Source organism: Lycorma delicatula, chromosome 2, assembly GCF_047948215.1.
Source record: "Lycorma delicatula isolate Av1 chromosome 2, ASM4794821v1, whole genome shotgun sequence".
NCBI classification, from domain to species: Eukaryota; Metazoa; Arthropoda; class Insecta; order Hemiptera; family Fulgoridae; genus Lycorma; species Lycorma delicatula.
In genome coordinates this window covers 162629543-162649875 of record NC_134456.1, presented here as the reverse complement: position 1 = coordinate 162649875, position 20333 = coordinate 162629543, and the positions used below count along the sequence as shown (strand labels likewise).

General features: G+C 30.6%; 1 protein-coding gene across 1 annotated transcript; it reads left to right on the top strand.

Annotated features, from left to right (window-relative positions):
* The first annotated feature begins 8698 nt into the window (after nucleotides 1-8698).
* Nucleotides 8699-20333, top strand: LOC142319375 (uncharacterized). Its single transcript, XM_075356589.1, has 3 exons — nucleotides 8699-8945; nucleotides 15352-15580; nucleotides 17577-20333. Exons 1-3 carry the CDS (start codon nucleotides 8828-8830, stop codon nucleotides 17749-17751), a joined length of 522 nt encoding a protein of 173 aa, XP_075212704.1. The 5' UTR covers nucleotides 8699-8827; the 3' UTR covers nucleotides 17752-20333.

The window sequence follows — 20333 nt, the reverse complement described above, 5'->3', positions numbered from 1 at the left end:
CGTTTCGAAAACGCAAATGTGCTCTACAGGCAGCCAAAGTTACGCCACAGCCTTCTAAGTACTGATATATCTGATCTTTCATTTCTTGAATGAAAGAATCATTTTTTCTAAGAAAAAATGCGTAATTGGAATAATAAATACTGTTGATATTAATTCTAGGAGTAAATAAAATGCGATATATTATTTATTTATTTTAACAAAACAATCACTATCTATCTGCATGTATTATGGATGATCATCCGTTTGAGTGGTGTACAGTATATATAACTTACTGATTCGTTAGGTTCATCAATTTGCCGTTAATCGACATTGAGTTAACACTGCTTAAACATAACAATCGCCAATTGAAGGATTTTTGTTTTTAAACATCCCAACATACTCACACACATGTGTCATATAATTATTTTTTGTATCAGTTACTTGCCTTGTTTTAGCATCAGACTCACTTTATAAGACTTCTTTTAAAATTGGTCAGAAAAGCCTCACAATTTCTTTGATGTGCCTTTTTATAATCTGTGATTACCTCTGAGTCCAACAAATTTTTCATACTGATGTGTAAAATTTATTCTATTCAACTTTCCCTGACAACATAAAATCATAATTCAGCTTATATATTAATTCTTTCTACTTTATTCTTTTTAATATTTCCGGAGTCAGATTCAGTTTGTAAGATAGTTTTCTTTGATACCTTCTTTCTGCGCTATTAGGCAATTTTCCTCTTATTACACGGTCAATCGAATATTCCTGCCATATATTAGCTCTTTCTACCAAAGGTTTTCCATCTTACCTTTTATACTAATATGCTTTGATGATATTTACTGTTAACTGTCTATCCCACCCTACTCACTTATTTTACACTGATACTTCAATTTCATTCTGATGTGAATGTTATTTGTTTTGTATATTCATTTGAGTGTGTATTCTTATACACTTTGTTGAGTGTATACCTGAGTTCGGCAGTACACAGACAAAATGAAGTTCATTAGTATTTCTTTTACGCTTCTCAGAAATTAATTTGATTTATGGACAATGGTTCAAGACCAAGAAACTGGTAATATGTTTCGTCTAAGACAAAGTTGTTTTATATGTGCAAAGAAATTACTCTTCAGGCCATGAGATGATGCTGGCATTAAGAAGAAGAGAAATGGAGATATTATAAATTAGGACTGCAGTTTATAGACTAAGGAAACTATATTTTATTATAAACTATGAAACTAGAGGAGAAGAATATCTTACTTTTCAACTTGTGATTCACGGCTTTAAAATAAGATTTCAAAAGTAATTATGTCTGTTCGTGGAGTTAGGACTATGCAACAATTTGTTTTTGTGTATAAAAAGTACTTGTGAGACAGGAATAAATATATGAAAAAGGTTTATGTAGATTTGTTAGAACTATTCCTTGTTAGGAAGACCACGACTGACAGTAGCAGTAGACAAAAAATTCTATTGTAAAAATAGAATTCATATTTTGTTAAAAAAATGAGTTTTTGGAGGAATTTGCCAAGGAAATCTTACTGCTTCCTCACTGTGTTCGAGAGGAAACTATATGCATTTTTAAATAATATATTCAGATTTGCGACTACCTGATTAATGGAAAGTATGCTACTGTTTATAGATGAAGATGAAGGGGGTACATTTGCAGTTAAATCATTTACTGTACTTTGTAAATCTAAACACAAGTAACCTGAGGAATCCATTTGGGAAAAGGTAAAATTTAAGAAAAAACCTCTTAGGGACTTATAGGTACATGTTGGTTATAAATCTAAATGAATTTATCATGATCATTTAAGATCAAAGACTTTTAGGTCATAGGAATTTAACATTGAACAGTCATGACCAATCTCCAAAAATTCTTGAAGAGACATTTTATAAAGGCCCACAGAATGACTGTTATTTAATTTTCCAGTATTTGTTTTTCTATACTGGATAACGTTTTTCATATACTGTTTAAATGTTTCAAATTATATTTAAAAAATGGAGGTAAAAGGTATTTGCAATCTAGTGTTTTTTTTATTCTATCATGTCTCAGAAAGTTGCAAAAAAACTGACTACTTATAGGTAACTAACTTACCTACTTAAGACTTCATCTCTTGATCTAAGAAAAAATGCATAATTGGAATAATAAATACTGTTGATATTAATTCTAGGAGTAAATAAAATGCGATATATTATTTATTTATTTTAACAAAACAATCAGACATAAAGGTTAATCGACTAACTGGTTGGCTACTTATAGATAACCACTTATAGGTAAATTATCTATGAAGTATGATCATTGATATATAAATAAATAATGTAAACAGCAATTTCTTTTGGATATAAAGTAAAGTAAGTAAAAAATAAGATTAAAAAAGGAAAATCATTTCGGTCCGTGTTAAATTTAAATTATTACCTAGTTAACTCCATAATGGCGTTAACAATATCATTATTATTTTTTAGTGCTTTAATAGCTTTGATAGATATATAATAGATATATATATATTTAGTGCTTTAATAGATATATAAATAATGCTTGATATGATTGGGGAGAGCAAACCCTCATACCTTCAGTTAAATAACACAACCCACATAGGTTTTGAATTAATGAGAAAGTTACCGCTAATTTAGAAATATTTATTTGATACTAAATGTAAATTCATATTAAATAATTCTGCTTACATTAAACTGCCAGACATTAGTCCATTAAAAAGTTTCTGTTTTTGATACTTATTTTCTTTCATTCGAAACTTAATTTTCATAAGATGTTTTTCAAATGGAACTGCTATTATTAAAGAGTTAACTTTCACATTAGAAAATTAATGGTATTTCTACAAATAGCAATGCCTTTTGTTGCTAATAGTAATAAATATTCAGTTGAATACACCTTTCTTTGTAAACAAGTTTACACAAATGCTGTTAATTGCACAAATTACACAAGTTTACACAAATGCTCTGTCATTTATTTCTTGTTTCTGATTAAAAAACCAAATTATTGATTTCTCTTTTAAGTATTTGAAACTAACTCACTTAATTGAGAAAAAAAGTTAAAGGCTAAAAGGGTAGGAAAATTAATCTGTTAGAAATAATCTATCAATCATGGTACAAGGATTCTTGAATATGACAATAGTAATGCTCATAATAAATATCTTGAAATGGATCTTTTCTATGCATCGAAACAATTTTTCGATTATTAAAAAGTAAATGAATGAGTACAGTTGAAATTCTTTTAACTTTTAAGCTACCTACAATAAAACTGAAGAACCTTAACAGTCCAAAAACCAAATACGAATCAGTGAGAATGAGAGCATTTGCTATTCATAACATAATTTAAGGCAGTGAAATCTGATTTCAAGGGTTTGATTTATGGTCAGTCCTGATTGGGGTGTCAATTTTAAGAACATGAGCATCCTGTACAAAGGCATGTGCGAGGCTATTATGCTATGTGCTCTGCCTGTTTGGACGGGCAGGCTAAAATTTCAAAGTTACCGGAATATTTTACTGAGGGCCCAACAACTTATGTTGCTGATGGTAAGCAACATAAGTCGTTACCAAATTAGGTGGTTACTGAACTATTTCATGAGAGGCGATCTTGGTGATTGCGTGGGTGAAACTAATCGATATTCTTCAGGCAGAAAGGCAGGAACATTATGCTGCTAGGAAATTGAGTGTGTTGACTCCAAAAAGATTCAGGAACTCGAGCAGCATGGATTTGATTTATGCCAAACTAGATGGGATGAGGCAGAAGACGGTGGTATACACATGATCTCTTCCCAGATATTAAGTGCTTGAGGGGCGCCTCCTGGATTTCCCCAAACGTGTATGTCACACAGTTTCTTTCGGGACACAGTGACACTTGTTATGGAACTTATTAAAAAAGGGGGTAGAACCAGACTTAAGAATTTAAAACATTTTTTGAACTTTTTGTAATTTCTTATACTTGATTTGTTTTTCAAATTGTGGATGTTAAAAAAAATTAATATTGAGGTAGCTGTCGAGGAAGAGGATGAAATGGGACCCATTCGTTTTACTAAATTTTTTTTTAGCTGTTATATCTTTATACAGTTATAATTCTACAATATAGGATACAGGCATCATTTGGTCAAGGGGTTCAACTGGGACCAAACATATTTTACTAAGATTATTGATTTTTTTCTCACATATTATTTTAATGCTGAATGATTTGCAAGGTAAAAAGTCATTTGAACAAATAGCTGAAATCATACCCAAATTTTTTAGTGAACATTTTTTTCACAATTGATGATCAAATCTGCTAATTTCCTGGACAGCTGAACCAATAAAAACACTATTTTCATTATTACTAATAATAACTATAGTAATAATTATAATTATTAATAACTTGTATTTAATAATAAAATGTACAATATTTATTTCTATTTAATTATTAATGTCATGATAAATATTGTTTAGTTTTGCTTTAAAAAAAACCAGAGTAATAATGTTTTTTTAATAATATTTTTTTATGGCCTTCTGTTACCCCTTTCAGTCATTTGCCTCATCCATGAAGATACCTAATCTACCTACAAAAGGGAATAGAGTTAGTTCCATACTGTAATCCAAAATGTAAGCCCAAAATAAAATAAAAAATTGATTTTGGGTTAGTTGGAAACTTTTGTTTCAGTCGATTTCAATCAAAAGGGGAGAAGCAGAACTAGGTGTTACAACAGTCCTGAATCCAAAATTTCAACATTCTACGGATAATCATTTTTGAGTTAAGCGAGATACATGCGTAAATTCGTACGTACGTACAGACGTCACGCCGAAACTAGTAAAAATGGATTCATGGATGGTCAAAATGGATATTTCCGTTGAAACTTGAGAACCGACATTTTTCAGGATTATTTCGTACAAGGAAGTAAAAACAACTTAACCACCAAACACAATAAGAAAAAACCTAAAAAAAAAAATACTAACACCAAAGCCGACTTTCGTGGGAAACCGCTTCATCAGTTGGTACATAATTCCTACAATTACATCTACAAAAACGAAAGAGAAATAAACATTTTGAAAACATAAACCCAACAACCACAAAATTGTAGCAACACAACTTCACTGCCATATTGGAATGATATAAATTTACATCAAATTTACAGTTTTGGTATTAGTTTCTTCTTTTTTTAGCTTTTTCTCTTATTGTGTTTGGTGGCTAAGTTGTTTTAGGCAGATTTCATAAGAAAGCTACCTATTTTAATGGGTACCATGATTAGACTTCCGAAACATTTTCGCGTTTCACATCCCCCAGACCCCAAAACCACCGTCAGCAGCTCAAAAGTTTATATATACATTTATTATATATTGATTTATTAATGATTATTGGACACACACACACACACATATATATATATATATATATAAAACTTTGCAGCAGTCACTTTCAAATTGTTCCTTAAAAATAACACGTCCCAAAATCTTGTTCAAGTTCGTTAACGGCCAAAATCGGACCATTGGGGTGGAAACCTGAGGGGGGGGGGGCTTTTTCGAAAAAAAAAACAAAATATTTCTATAACTTTCTTGTTTAGTTAAAATATCGAATTGTTTATAGGTGTTACTATTATCTGGATAAGAGCCTAAAACTTATCTAAGTAAAGTTTTTTGATATTACCAACTATTAGCTCAGGGGGTGGAAAAAATGGGGTTTTGAAGACAATAAAAAATCATACCTCACTTAATAGACAAAGTACCAAATCGGTTTATAGTGGTCATTAGTCCTCTAAACATTCCCTAAAACCTTAGTCTGACACAATTTTTGATGTGACCAACCCTTACGGCAAGGGATGACAAAAATGTTACTGGAATTTTAAGAAGATAGGGCTTGTCGTATGCTAAACATGTGAAACTTTATTTTACGTGCAACGATTATCGTATTGAGTAAATTAAAAATTTTTCTTAACATTTAGGTGTTTTTTTTTATCTCCTACTTAGCACCGGTGAAATCTGCCTCCGCGTTCTGGGGAGCCGAAAGGGATTTTTTATTTCCTTGTACGAAGTAAAGGAAGTATTGTAATCGCGAAAAATTTCGGTTTTCAGATTTCAACGAAAATATCCATTTTGACTAATTTCGGTATGACGTCTTACGTACGAATGTACGCATATATCTAGCATAACGGAAAAACGATTAGCCGCAGAATGTTGAAATTTTGTATTTAGGACTTTTTAACACCTAATTGTGCACCTTCCCTTTTAATTGCAATCGACTGGGCCAAAAAGCCCAAAATCCAAAGAATTTGGATTTGGACTTTTTCTTAACTGCAGTAATAAGCCCTCGCTGAGAGCTTTTCAAGATATATCATAAGTAGTGCTTATTTTCATTGGTTCTAGAGTTATAGTCTAATTGAATTTTAATTAATGAAATATTTGGATCTTACTAGGGGAAAGCTCGTTGGTTCAAATTCGACTTCATATAAATATCTTTAAATTTAAAAAAAAATCTAAATGTATTGATTTATTAATGATTATTAACCTTTGATTATAAAAAAAAATTAACAATAAATAATATTTCAATAATAATACAAAAAAAAAAAAAGAAAAAAATCAAAGTTATTAGTGAAATAAAATGTTTCACTTTTATCAGAGGTTAATAATTATTAATAAATCAATATATTTAAATTAAAAAAAAAGTTAAAAAAAAAAATTTTATATGATGTCGGATTCAAACCGATGTGTGCATAATTACGGATCCGACATGTTTTCACTTCATCACATATACTTGAGCGACGTGAAACAAAATTAATATATAAAATGCTAAGGAAATTTTTAGGGCTATTTTTCTTGATTATAACTAATTATTGCGTGTTAGTATTTTGTGATGAAGCCATGTAAACAGTGTACTATTCATACATGCAATGTGGTTCCAATCGGTGTCTTGAAGCCTAAAACTCAGAGTTTTAGCGTCTATGGTGGTGTCGGCCATATTGTATGTGCCGCCGGTATGGTGAGAGACCTTCAGGATAAGGAGAAATGCCCAGAGGCTGAACAGCGTATATAGGAATTTGGCAATTAGGGTGGCCCAACTATACAGGATAGTCTTCCTGGATGCTTCACTAGTGATGATGGGAATGCCACTGTTGGACTCATGGCCAAGGAAAGAAGGGAAAGAACCACAGAAGCCAAAGAGGAGGTGAGGAGCTGCATTTTTACTGAATGGCAGGAGAGGTGGAGAAATGCAAAAGAAGGACATTGGAACTATATTTTGATCCCAGTGGTAGCTGCGTGGGTCAATAGACCACATGGGGAGGTGGACTTCTGGATGGCTCAGTGGTTAACTGGTCACGGGTCATTTGGGGGTCTACCTTTGCAGGACTGGAAGGAGGCATACAGATCAATGTCAGTATTGTGAAGAAACAGACATGGTGGAGCACACCTTTTTCATTTGTCCCAGGTGGAAGAAAGGATTGCCATGTGACAGTTTGGACTCGCTGGGGGAGTCATGCAATTGATGCTCTCGTCCAATGAGAGTTGGACCATGTGTGCTCAGTGGTTTAGAAGAGTGCTTCACCAGAAGCTACTGGAGGAAGAACGTGAGGAGGCAGTGAGGATGTTGTTTGAGGGCAGCACAGGGTGCCAGCCTTCAGGGGTGGGTGGTGGGGGTGCCTCGGCATTGTCATCACCAATGGCTTCTGTGGAATGCGTTCCTGCCATCTGAGGCTGACATAGCTGTGTGGGGTTAAGAAGAGTCCATGTGTATAGTGTATATATTGAGTTGTAAATATGGTGTGAATGTGATTGTAAATTTCTGTATGAATGTGAGGTGTGCCTGTGGCACACGTGGTACTGAGGTTGAGCCTTTACGTCAGTTCCAATACCACATTGCGTGAGGGAGTGGTTTTTTAGTGGGTCCCACTGCAGTAGGCGGTGAACCCCACACTCCCAGTATGAATGGGCTACTGGGCGTTTGGTTTAGGCAAATTTTCCCACTTCATAAAAAAAAAAAGAAAAAAGGTATAAGTCCTCACTGAGAAATTTTCAATGATCCTGTCATAAGTGGTACTTTTTTTCATTGATTTCAGAGTACAGCCAAATAAAATTTTAATTAATGAAATATTTGGATCTTAGGGGAAAGCACATCGGTTTGAATCAGACTTCATTTACCTTTTTTTTAACTTTTTTTTTTTTAATTTAAGTATATTGATTTATTAATAATTATTAACCTTTCATTGTAAAAAAAAATTTACAGTGAGTATTAATTCAGTAACAAAAATAAAAGAAAAAAAATGAAAAAATATCATAAGTTTTTAATGAAATGAAATTTTTGTATTTTTCATTTTAAAAAAATGTGTAAAAGTAATTTAATAGGCACACAAGGAAATCATGTGTTGTCCACATCAGAATTTTGAATATATATGTGTGTGTGTGTGTGTGTGTATATGTACATGTGTGCGTTTGTGTGCCTGAACTCTTCGATTATTCATAGAGCGCAATGAATAATTCCAATTATTCATTTAGTGATGTCACCTTATTAAATTAGTAATAGAATATAACATGAATTTTAAATACATTGTATTGTTTGTTACTGTTCTCTTTGTGGAAAATACTAATTATCAGTTGATAACCTGCAAGATTAGATAGAAGGTTTATGCATATTGGGCGGAAAAATTCAGTGTAATATAACTATTAGCAGGAAATGAGAAAAAGAGAAATATATTTTTAAAGGAAATATAGATTAGATATAAGTGTGAATCAACATATAGGGCAAATATTATGAAATATGATAAATATTCCACAGTTGTGACCAAGAAATCATTACTTCCTAAAATAGATTATTTTGGATTTAACTTTATTTTAAATATTTTTGTAGTATTACTTTTATAGTTCAGTGATACAAAAACCAGTAATGTTAACCATGCAATTTATGTTACGGAATCATATCTTACTGATAATATTATTTGGGATATGTTCAGCTGCTGAAGAGTCTAACAATAATGTCTTGAAGAAGAAATTACTTTTTAAGGGTAAGAATAGTTTTTGTAAATTAAATACATAAATCTACAATTCTTTAAAGTTTACCATCTTTCTTAATGAAAGTAGGACTGTCATTAGGCTGTTTCAGTATATAAACGTAATGTTTAGGTTTATATTTATAAGTATTTTACATAAAAAGATAGAAAAATATGTTTCAGTCATCTTTTAATTGACATTCTATGCAAATTTAGTTAAACCTGGTACTGCTGTTCTGTGGTAAGATTACATGATGTGATTAAGCTGTTTTTTGATAGATATTATGAGAGGGCTAAAGAGATTGAGCCCTGATATGAACAACACAATTGAGTTTTTTAATTAATCCAAAAACAGAAGTTTTGATAAAGAATGGTTATTACATTAGATATTTTAATTTTCATAATATTAAGGCAGGAAATAACTTCAGTTTTAATTAACTGATGGCTTGAGTTGATAAGGAGTCACTGAGATCTTTGACATCATTTTGATTTTTATGTGTACTTGATAAATGTAGTTTAAAAATTTTATTTGGAGTATAAAATTTATTTTTTTGTTAATGAAAGTGCAAAAGAAATTTAGTAACCAGGTGAACAAATGAGCTCAAACTCAATATCATAGTTTTTACTAATCTCAAGAAACTTCTCTGAAAGTAACTGAAAGTCAAGCTTTCAATTTTGAATGAAAGGGACAAAGGCCCTTGCAGGGTAAGGAGGATTGAAATTTAGGAAGTTGAGGGCAAGATCCCATTTGGGGCAAGAAACCTCTTCGACATCAATGTATTTTTTGATATCTTTTCTGAAGGTAGAATATTGAAAAATAATGGTGTATATTTCAATATGTTTCAGTCTTTGTTATTTGAGAAGGGTAAGAGGCTAGAGGCCTCTAGCAGAGAAGGGTTTATAACTTCTTGTGCATTATTGTTCTTTTCTGGAGATAAAACATATTATACAAAAAAATTGTCGATATTATATAATTAAAATTTTTTTATTAACTAAGAGTGTTAGGGTTATAGGACATGAGGATACAAGAAGGCCTAAACTTATTCTCTCCGATCTCTTTGTTAAATTTTTCTGAAGAAAGAAAACATTTTTACAAAGATATTTGAAATATAAAAGTTCCAATTTTTATAAATTAATGGGGTAAGGTTTTATAATTAACTTAGAGGCTTGATAAACTGTAGGGTTAAATTTATGAGATTATAGGATACATGAGGACTTTGAGAGAGCAAGAAGGTGTTAACCTTTTCTTTTAAAAATGATTTTTTATTTTTTGATGGTAGAACACATTTTCAAAAAGAAAAGGCTGAATATCGTAATACTTTAATTTTTGATAATTCAGGGTCTACTGGCAGTAGGGAATAATGTACAGCAAGGGAAACTCTCCTTCTCTTTTATGATATTTTTATTTTTCTGAAGGTTGCATTTTGGAAAAGAAAAATTTGAATATTATCATTACAATTTTTTGCAGGGGTAATTTAGGGAGGGTATCCTGAGAGATCGTGTGGATGTTTTTTGTCTTAGTGATGGTATGCTTCTGGTTCTTAAAATCAGATTCCAAAGTTTGACAGAGGGTATGAATCTTACAATCAGACTTTATTTTTTATCTGCATATTATTAATCTGATTATCATGAGAAATGCCAATGGATTAAATTAGAAGTAAACAGTGAGGAGTAGAGATTGATTGATATTCAGCATAAAAAAACAGTTTTGGCAGTTATAAGAAAAGTTAAATTGGTTAATTGTATAAATGTTTCAGAATGTATAGGCAAATTTCTTGGTAGGCACTGTAGAACATAATTTTAATTAAATTTCTAGACATTCACTGAACGATAATAGGATCTCAATGGAAATTAGTTTTTGTTGGATTAGTTTAGAATGGCTTTTTAACTATTTAAGTAAAGTAATTAGCAAATATTCTGTTTGAGATTCTGGATATATTGCCAGTATTGTTAAATTAGGTCTTGTAGGAGTTGCATCCCTTGTTTGTGTAGTGAATGTACCTGTAGTTTTTTTAGATCACTTGGTTTCTTAGACTGGATCCCAACTAGTAGAACAATGATTGCAAGATAGTGTTGATTAGCAATAAAATATGGGTGTTCAAGAATTATCTGAACAACTTTGATTGTTATTGAGTAAATAATCTATTTATTAAGATATAAAAACGGGTTGTAAGAATTTGAAACATTAAAACTGAAAGTTCTGTTTTACCTGTATTCATAGACATTCAATTTCTTTGATTACAGGTAAAAAAAAACAAAACCGTAAGCAACCAATAGTGAACAACACTAGTAATGGCAACACTGGCAATGGTGCTCAATATGAGCATCGTTAGTAATTCGCAAAATATCCAACCTGTAATCAATCTCATGCCATGTTCGTTGAAACATATGCACAATTATGAGTTCGAATGTGTTAAACAATCTTCTCCTTAAGGTTATCATAATTCACTATACAAGTTTTGTATACATTATCTGATGAAACCCCATAGGAAAAAAATCACATACAGTTACATCTGGTGATCAAGGTGGTGAAGCAGTTGGTCTATTATGTCCAATCCATTGATTTGGGAATGTCTTATAGAGTGATTCACGTACTAATAAACCCCAGTGTGGCAGGGCTCCATCTTGTTGGAATATAATTTCAGGTTGTAACTCTTCAACCACTTTTAAGCTGAGGTAGCAAACCCTTCTAACAAGTGCAGATAGATATTCTTGTTAACTGCTGCTTCCATGAAGAAAAAAGGCTTAATCACACAATCGTGAAGCTATCTGCACTAAACATTAATGTTTGGACTATCTCTAGTATGGTCAAGTATAACATGTGGGTTCTCTGATACTCATATTTGAATGTTCTGAGTGCTCACTTTTCCAGATATGTGAAATGTAGTCTCGTCTGAGAACATAACTTTTTTAATATAATAATCATCATTTTGAATTCTTTCAATCATTTCTACAGCAGTTTCCTTTCTAGCAGTGTGATATTGTTTTGTAATGTGCTGCAATATTTGTAATTTATAAGGATGCAATTTTAATTGTTTCTTCAAAACATTGTGAGTGGTAGATTGTAGAAAATACAACTCATGTGCTGCACTGCAAGTTGACTTCCCAGAGCTGGGAACAAAAGACTGATAAATGATCCCCATTTTTTCATTTGATGTTCTAGGCCAGTCTGCAACCTTCTTATGTTCAACACTGCCAGTTTCTTTAAATTTATCATACCATGAACTAATTCTTATTCTGGAGGGTAACTGTAAGTTATATTGAGTTCTAAAATTGACTCCAACTTGTGTGTCTGATTTTATTTCAATAAACCACTCTACCCATTGTGCTTTCATCTGTGGGTTCATGGCGACTGACTATGCGGTTTTGTATACAATCACAGCACTATCTAGTATTTGCTGAGGGAAACTATATGAGTTACCTGTTTAAGAGGGCCCAATCATTCACTAATAGAATTTTACTTTTTTTTCTAATAAGACATCAAAGATAATTCTCAGATATCTAGTATAACTGGTCTGCTTGGCCTTGCACTGTCAACCTGTTACATAGGAAGGCAAGAAATAACCCTTCATATCACCTTGAAATGCTGTATATTCTGTTGTAATGGTACACTAAAGACAGTAAAGTTATAGGAAGTCATGTTTCTGTAAGGGTCATTAAAAAAAAATTGAATTCACTGTTATTTAACTATATTATTATATTACTTAATATACTATTTACATTTCAAAATTAAGCTCTAATACCAAACATACCAGTCAAAATTTAAAATAGTTGGAAAAGTGTGTTACCAAATACTATATTTTCTTCAATCTGTGTATATTTGCTTATTTAATATGTTGTTTTTGTCAATTTTAGTGGGGTTGTAAGTTTCATGTTGATCAAGTGAGCTTATATCTGGATTTTATCCGCTACATATAAAATTTACATGTATGGTCAATGTCTTTTTACAAGTGTATTCATGTGTAGAATTTCTCTAAGGTGATTTTTTATAAAATTTGATATTGCTGTGTATATATGTGTATATTTAAGTTTCTCCATATTATATGTGATCCTTGATTGTCACGCTTGTGTATGAATGGTGTGTCCAGCCTGTCCAATGAAGTACTTATTGCAGTTGTTGCATTTTAATTTTTATATTCTAAGATTACTGTTTGGCAGTGTGTGTGCTTTTTTAGTTTTCTGTATGATTTTTTGTTTTATTTTCAAAAAGACAGTAATCTTTTCTTCAAAAATCTGTTTGGCAATTTTAAATGAGGTTCAATTGATGCATGTCTAATTACCGCATCTGATATACCAGTTATAATTCCTAACAACTACACTGCAGACCAACCAGACTAACTTTGAACTAAAATCAACTGATACACTTATTTACAACTATCTTATCACTAGCCACACAGCACATGCAGCTTCTTATACATGCTACATTGTCTAATATACACACTGTTGTGTAAATCAAAAACACATCCATTGATAGAAAATGCACAATGATAGTATACATCAACCAACAGCCATACAAAATTACTGGCATTATTCAGGTGAACGGTTACTGGAATGGTTTCAAAACTAAATACAAAATGCATTCATACAGCAAATTAACTCAGGATTAGTCTGTAATTAAGAATTATTTGCAAAACTGTATGAGTGCTCTAAATATAACAGAAAGTTTAGAAATACATTTGCCTACAAATACAAGAAATATATGCACAACAGGAATAGACTTCACACAATAGAATCAACATTTGCATATCATCTCATAAAAACAGAACACATTTACAATGACAGTATTATTAAAATGCAAATTTTACGCATAAAATATAAAACCAATTTCAACACATTTGAACAGATAAAATTTATAAACACATTAAATCTGATAAAACAACAAACTTAATAAAAAACATACCACACACTGAATTATGTGATTTGCTTATACATAAAGCAAAGTACTGTTAACAACAGTGGTTCTGGATATTCCTTTGTTTAAGGATCAAAACACATTGTAACTAGTCCCAGAAAGGCTTTGTAAGAAGAAAGTTCCACTGATTAGAAACAGAGTTGCAAATGTGCAGGGTTTTTTTCTGTTTATTTTAAATTTTTTTTGTTTTTTCAAAATTAATTGAAAGGTAACCTTGTACAAAACTAGTAATAGTCAATTGATAAATTTTATCTTAATTAGATGGGGTTTTCCATATCTGTGTAATGAGTTCCTTAAATATACTCAAATGTTTGCAATTAATGCTTTCAAAATTATTTTAATTTATACCAGTTTTATTAGTTATCTTTATACAACTATATCATTAATGATTACTCAAAAAAAAAAAAAATCAAATAAAAACAAGGAAAGACATAAAAAAATTGTTAAAACATAAAAATTGTTTGTAAAAACTTAAAATTGTTTTGACATAAAAAATTTGTTTTTTATGTATTAATATGTATAACCACTTCTAATTTATAAGTAATTATATGTAATTAATTTTGAACTTTGTAGTGCTATTCTGATTAAGCTTTCTTCAGTCTTTCTTAGATCTTAAGGAAAATGTCAGAGCATTTCCTTTTATAACCCTTGTTCATTTCTGTTGAAATGTGTAATTATGCTACAATCTGATTAACTATTATTTATAACATTTAAAAAAAAAAATTACCTCTCTTTTGAGCAATATTTTTGTGCAGTTATATTACTGTTTTGACATTATACAGGAACCAGATTAAAGTTCAGTAAGTACACTACCTGGATTCAATAAAATTTGATTTATCGTTAAAAATAAGAATAAAATGTAGTCAATGCAATTGACTATTTGCAATTGCAGTGACTGCAATGTATGCTACCTTGGACAAACCATAAGGACATTCAATTATAGATATAAAAAACTCATATTGGCAGAATACTCAAAACTAAATCAGTCTTTGCAAATCACTCTTTAGAAATTGTGTCCAAAAACAAAGATAATAACCTTAACATGCAAATTTTACACATAACAAATAGAAGCCATATTTTAGAGATACTCTGTCAAACCTGTGTTTGAGTAATTATAAAGAAAATTATGTCAGTAAAGAGAAAAGATAAGGAACACGTTTGTAAAAAATCTTATTTTATTATCATTTTTTGTAATGTATAAATTAAGGTTGAAGTTTGTGTGTGGAAAAGTGATATGGAAATTTTGCAGCATCTGAGAAATAACAAGCCTGCAGAAGTTGGTGAAAAATAGAAGTAGCATGTGAGAGGTTAGTTTAATGGATTTCAACTAAAAACTTTCTGGGAAAATGTTTTTAAAGTTTGATTATGGAGATCAGTGAGATAAAATTGCTTTTATTGCTTGTTATATACGTAAGATTATTTTTATAAGTTTCTCTAACTTGAAGTGGCATAATTCTTATAAATTTTGATAAATTTGTTCTAATATAATCATATTCATATTTTTTGCAGATGGCACATATCCTCATTTGCTAAACAACCATCAACAATTATCCATTCATCATCCTTCTCAAGAAACTAGTCATGTAAAAGATCTATCTAATATTGATTTAATCAAACAAAATTCAAAAGAAGGGCATAGTTGGCCAAATACACTTTCATCAGTTAGTAGATCTCGAAAACATAAGAATTTTATTCACAATGAAAATCAATTTTATGGTACATCAAAGAAGATAAAGAGGTAATCTTTCTTGCTTTTGTAATGAATAATTGTTTTTATTTTATAAGTGGCATTAACTTTTATGGTCTCTAGCCTGTAATAAATGGAGCAGTGAAACTGTATCTAACATTGATAACACCAGTGATTTACAGGAACCAATTTATTGAATATGATTTTGGCCATTAGCATTTTAATTTACATCTTTAAAGTTTCTGATTGTTATACTCTTTGAGTTATTCCAGGTTGTGGAACCTCTGGTTCAGGGATGAAGTTTTCAGACTTACTCTGTCCGTAGAAATGTTTTATTCACTCACATCAACATTTTTGATAAGATATTAAATGTTTGGGTTAATTAATGTGTAGATATTTCTAAATAATAAAGTTATTTCTGTTTCATTAGAAATATAACATCTATGATAATCATTAACTAACTGCTTGAGTAATGTGGCGGTGTGGCAAAGAGTTGAGTAGATACATACATGTGCATAGAATCATACAACATGAGCAGGGGCTATGTTTCTGAGATATTAAGATAATTATTTAAGAAAAGTCATTTAACAGGTTTAATAATTATTTAACAGATTAAAAATAAAAAATGTAAAGTTGTGGGAACAGATAATGTGATGAATGATAGGCTCCTAAAAAAGATTTGTAGTGTTGAAACTTATATAATTAAAACATAATGATTTAAGTTTCAACACTAACAGATTCTCGTTCTTTTAAAAGATTCTTGTTTGCTTGTCTATTTGGTTTAAATATTACTGGGGAAGAAATATCAGAATAAAGATCTATACAATCAATTGTAATAATGGAATTATAATAAAAAAATGCAAATAAAAAGAGTAAAAGATATAACCAATAAGAAATTAAGGTCATAATAGTCTATGGTACGTGTGGTTCTTCTTAACACAGAGTGCAAATGCCATTTTCACTGAACAAGAATTTCTGATAAGAGTAATGCCATTTCCCTGACCTACTTAATGAAAAATCTTGAAATATTGCTACATTTAAGCTATTATAACTATTTTTTAAGTGCTCTGCTTCTGCAGGTCAGTAAAAAATCCAAGAATATGATAGATCAGCCTAGGTTGGTCTCTGTCACAGATTAAATCTGTGTCACCTTAAATTAGTAAAAATTTAAATATCGCAACATTGTAATTTGTAAAATACTGAACAGGTTACTGAAATGTAGTGGAGCCCAAACTGCCTCAAAACTCAAATTCATCTTGATCTGTTGGTTGAATTCCTTTTTGTTAGATCAACTTAACAAGAAATCAAATTAGAAATTATAATTTCAAAATGTTTTCTATCTTCAATGCTAAGTAAAAAACTGATGTATTTGAAGAAGTTTAAATCACCTTAATCCTTTAACTTGCATGTTGCCTAAACTAATAAACGTTGTAATGCAGTTAGAGCTGAAAAATCCTTTTAGAAAAAAAAATCTGCTTCTGGGGACTGATTAACAACTTTTAAATGTTTTAAATGATTTAGGAAACCTGAACTTAATGGTTTGTTTTAAGAAATTTAAAACAATTTTTTCTACCTTCAGAAATCAGTAGAATCTCAACTGTTATAAAAAATTTCAAGACATTTGGCACCAGCATTCTAATCTCACTAACTTAAAAAAAAATCTATAGAGAAGGATATGTAAACTATTCTGTTTAAAAGGCTTTTGTTTTGGAGAACAAGTAATAAATTCATAGAGAAAGTAATTCAAGTAATTCAATTGATAGAGAGTTCACTTTTCAGATCCCTTGAATTGAATTTTAGCAAAAAACATTAAAGGAAAACAACTTTTCTAAAATAAATGTGTACAAATACGTAGATATTTTTTAATTTTGATAAAGATAAATGGATACATAGGATGATGCACAGGATTTTGATTGCTATGCATAATGAAATTTATTAAAAAATTATATTTTGTATCTATCTACTTGATAATATATTTTTACAATTAAAATAAATTCATGTACATTATTTTTTATTACATTAAATACTTTGTTTTGTATTATTTCAGATCAACCTTTGATAATGAAGAAGAAAGTAAGCAAGTATTATTATTTGATCCTGTTAAACCTCCACTTGAAAAAACTGAATTTGATGATGATGTTACAGAAAAAAGTAGAGGTTCCCTCTTTAAACCAGTTTTTCATTGTTTCCTTTTATTATCTATGATTATTATTTTTATTTAAATTAAAAGTCTTATCTTAATTGTTATGTTACTGACATTAACTATTTATTTAATATACTACTTTCATATCCACCTCTCATGAATGTGGACTCTTTTATATTACCAGCTGACCCCAGGAGTACTGATTATACTGTGCATCTAATAGTCCTTGGTGACACCCACTCTTGAGCTCATTATAATAAATAAACATTGTATATCCTCTGTCCTTTGTATTTTATTCTATTTAGGAAACACCTTTTTATGTAGCCTATCTTACTTTGTTCTGCCCAATGCCTAAACTATACATGGTGCTTTTGTTTTGATACATCACGTAAAATATATATGAATGCAACTGCTCTTTTTTTTTTGTAATTTATTATTCATCCCAGCTTGGATCTTACTGTAATTAAGTATGAAAAAATCTACTTCTTTTGCAAGTTGTCTTGTCTTTCATTTTGAGTAATCAGTGACTTCAGTTATCTGTTCACCTATTTTCCAAAAAAAAAAAAAATCATTTAACATTTTTGATGAGTGTGGTATAAAAGATTATTGTTTCCTTTCAAACACTTATGTTGAACAATGCTTGTGTAATGGTGTTATCAAAGGTTACATCAATTGTATCTTTTGTAACTATTTTGTCTAACCTATGCTATTGTTTATCTCTTATTATTTTTAATGTGATTAGTAAAACAAACATTTGCCATAACCGAAAAATGTATGTATAAATTTATTGTATTGATTTGAAGGGTTCTTATAAATAAATGAGTGAAATTTATCACCATAAAACAAAAAAAAAAAAAAATATTTAATTAATTAGTTATTTATTTTATGAAATAAATGTTTATTATACAGTGTTATCATAAAAGAATGGTGCGGTTTTGAACATGGTTTAAATTAAAACAGAATTACTTACAGTTTATGTTTTTTATTTTTCAAATTTGTCTTTTAAAACACTTTTTTTACATACTAATAAATTTCAATATGTGCGCCCTCAGTCACTCGACAAATGTCCAAACGATACTAGACTTCTCTCCAAACATTAGTTAACATTTCTTCGTTAATGGTTGTCATTGCTTCATTAATCCTGTTTTTTAAGTGGATTAGGTCGCGAATTTTTTGTGTTTAAACAACGCTTTTGATGTACCCCCACAAGAAAAAGTCACAAGGTGTCAGATCTGGACTCCTTGGAGGCGAAAGTATGGGTCCTTGTCGGCCTATCCATCGATCTCCAAATTTTTCGTTCAAAGCGTCCGTGACCAATGCATTGAAGTGCGGGGGAACACCATCTTGTTGGAAATGAAGTTGAAGAATGTTTTCGAGTTCATCCGGTTGAGGAAAGCAATAATCGGTTAACATGTCAGGATACACAACTCCATTAATTGTTTTTTCAGCAACGAAGAAAGGCCCTATTACACGATTTTTCATCACACCACACCAAACATTAACTTTAGGCGAATCGCGTTGTTTCTCAATAATTGCGTGTGGGTTTTCAGAACCCCATATTCGTGAATTCTGTCTGTTAACACATCCATTCACATGGAATGTAGCTTCGTCTGTAAAAATTATATCATCTAAAAATGATTCGTTTTCACTTATTCTGTCCGACATTTCAACAGCGAAATTGTAACGTTTTACACCATCATCGGGTTTCAATTCCTGCAGTATCTGGATTTTATAAGCGTGTAATTTCAGTTTTTTATGTAAAACATTTTGAACTGTTGATTTTGGAATACCTAATTCGACGGGAGATGGACTTCCCAGGACTTCTAATTGCCGATTGTCTAATTAGTTCAACCGTTTCGTCTAGTACACTTGGTCTGCCGGTTGATTTCTGTTTCTTAACTGATCCAGTTTCTTCGAATTGTTTGAACCAACGTGTTATGTTATTTTTGTGTGGTGGATCTCTTCCGAATTCACGTCGAACTAAAATTACGGATTTTAATTCAGGTATCATTAAAACACACTTTGCTTTGTCTTTATCCGAGAACATAGTAACTCACTAAACTCACCGCAACAACAATACAAGAACTGACGTTGTGGTTACAACTGCTGATAAACAAACTTTTGGGTTGGAGGCTTTCAGGGATAACAATAAAACACCTAGAAATTTCCCTACAATCTTCCTATGAATTACTGAAACCGCACCATTTTTTTATGATAACTCTGTATATGAACGATATTTAGTTACGTAGATAACAAGTTTTTTTGTTGTAGCAGGCAGTGAAGGAATATTGAGAATTTTATAAAAAGAGTTAGATATCTGAGTGTGTTTAATCATAGTAAGAGGAATAGGTAGGTACTCTTAGAGAGGTGGATATGAGAGAGTAAGCACAAAATTCCTTTTCATCAGAAATGGTTCAACCAGAAAGTACAAGGAAGGAATAATGTTCTTGTAGCCAAATTAGTGAAATAGAATTAGTATTGGGTTATTGTGACAAAAGGTTACATAAATTTGGTTTAAAAATTATTTACACATATAAAGCTTGAATTTAAAAAAATAAATACATTTGCATAAGGTTTATTCATGTATTAAAGAAAACATTGGACTGTATTTTTTTTTTGTAAATATAAATATAATTTCTATTAAATTTTTCAAGTACTGAA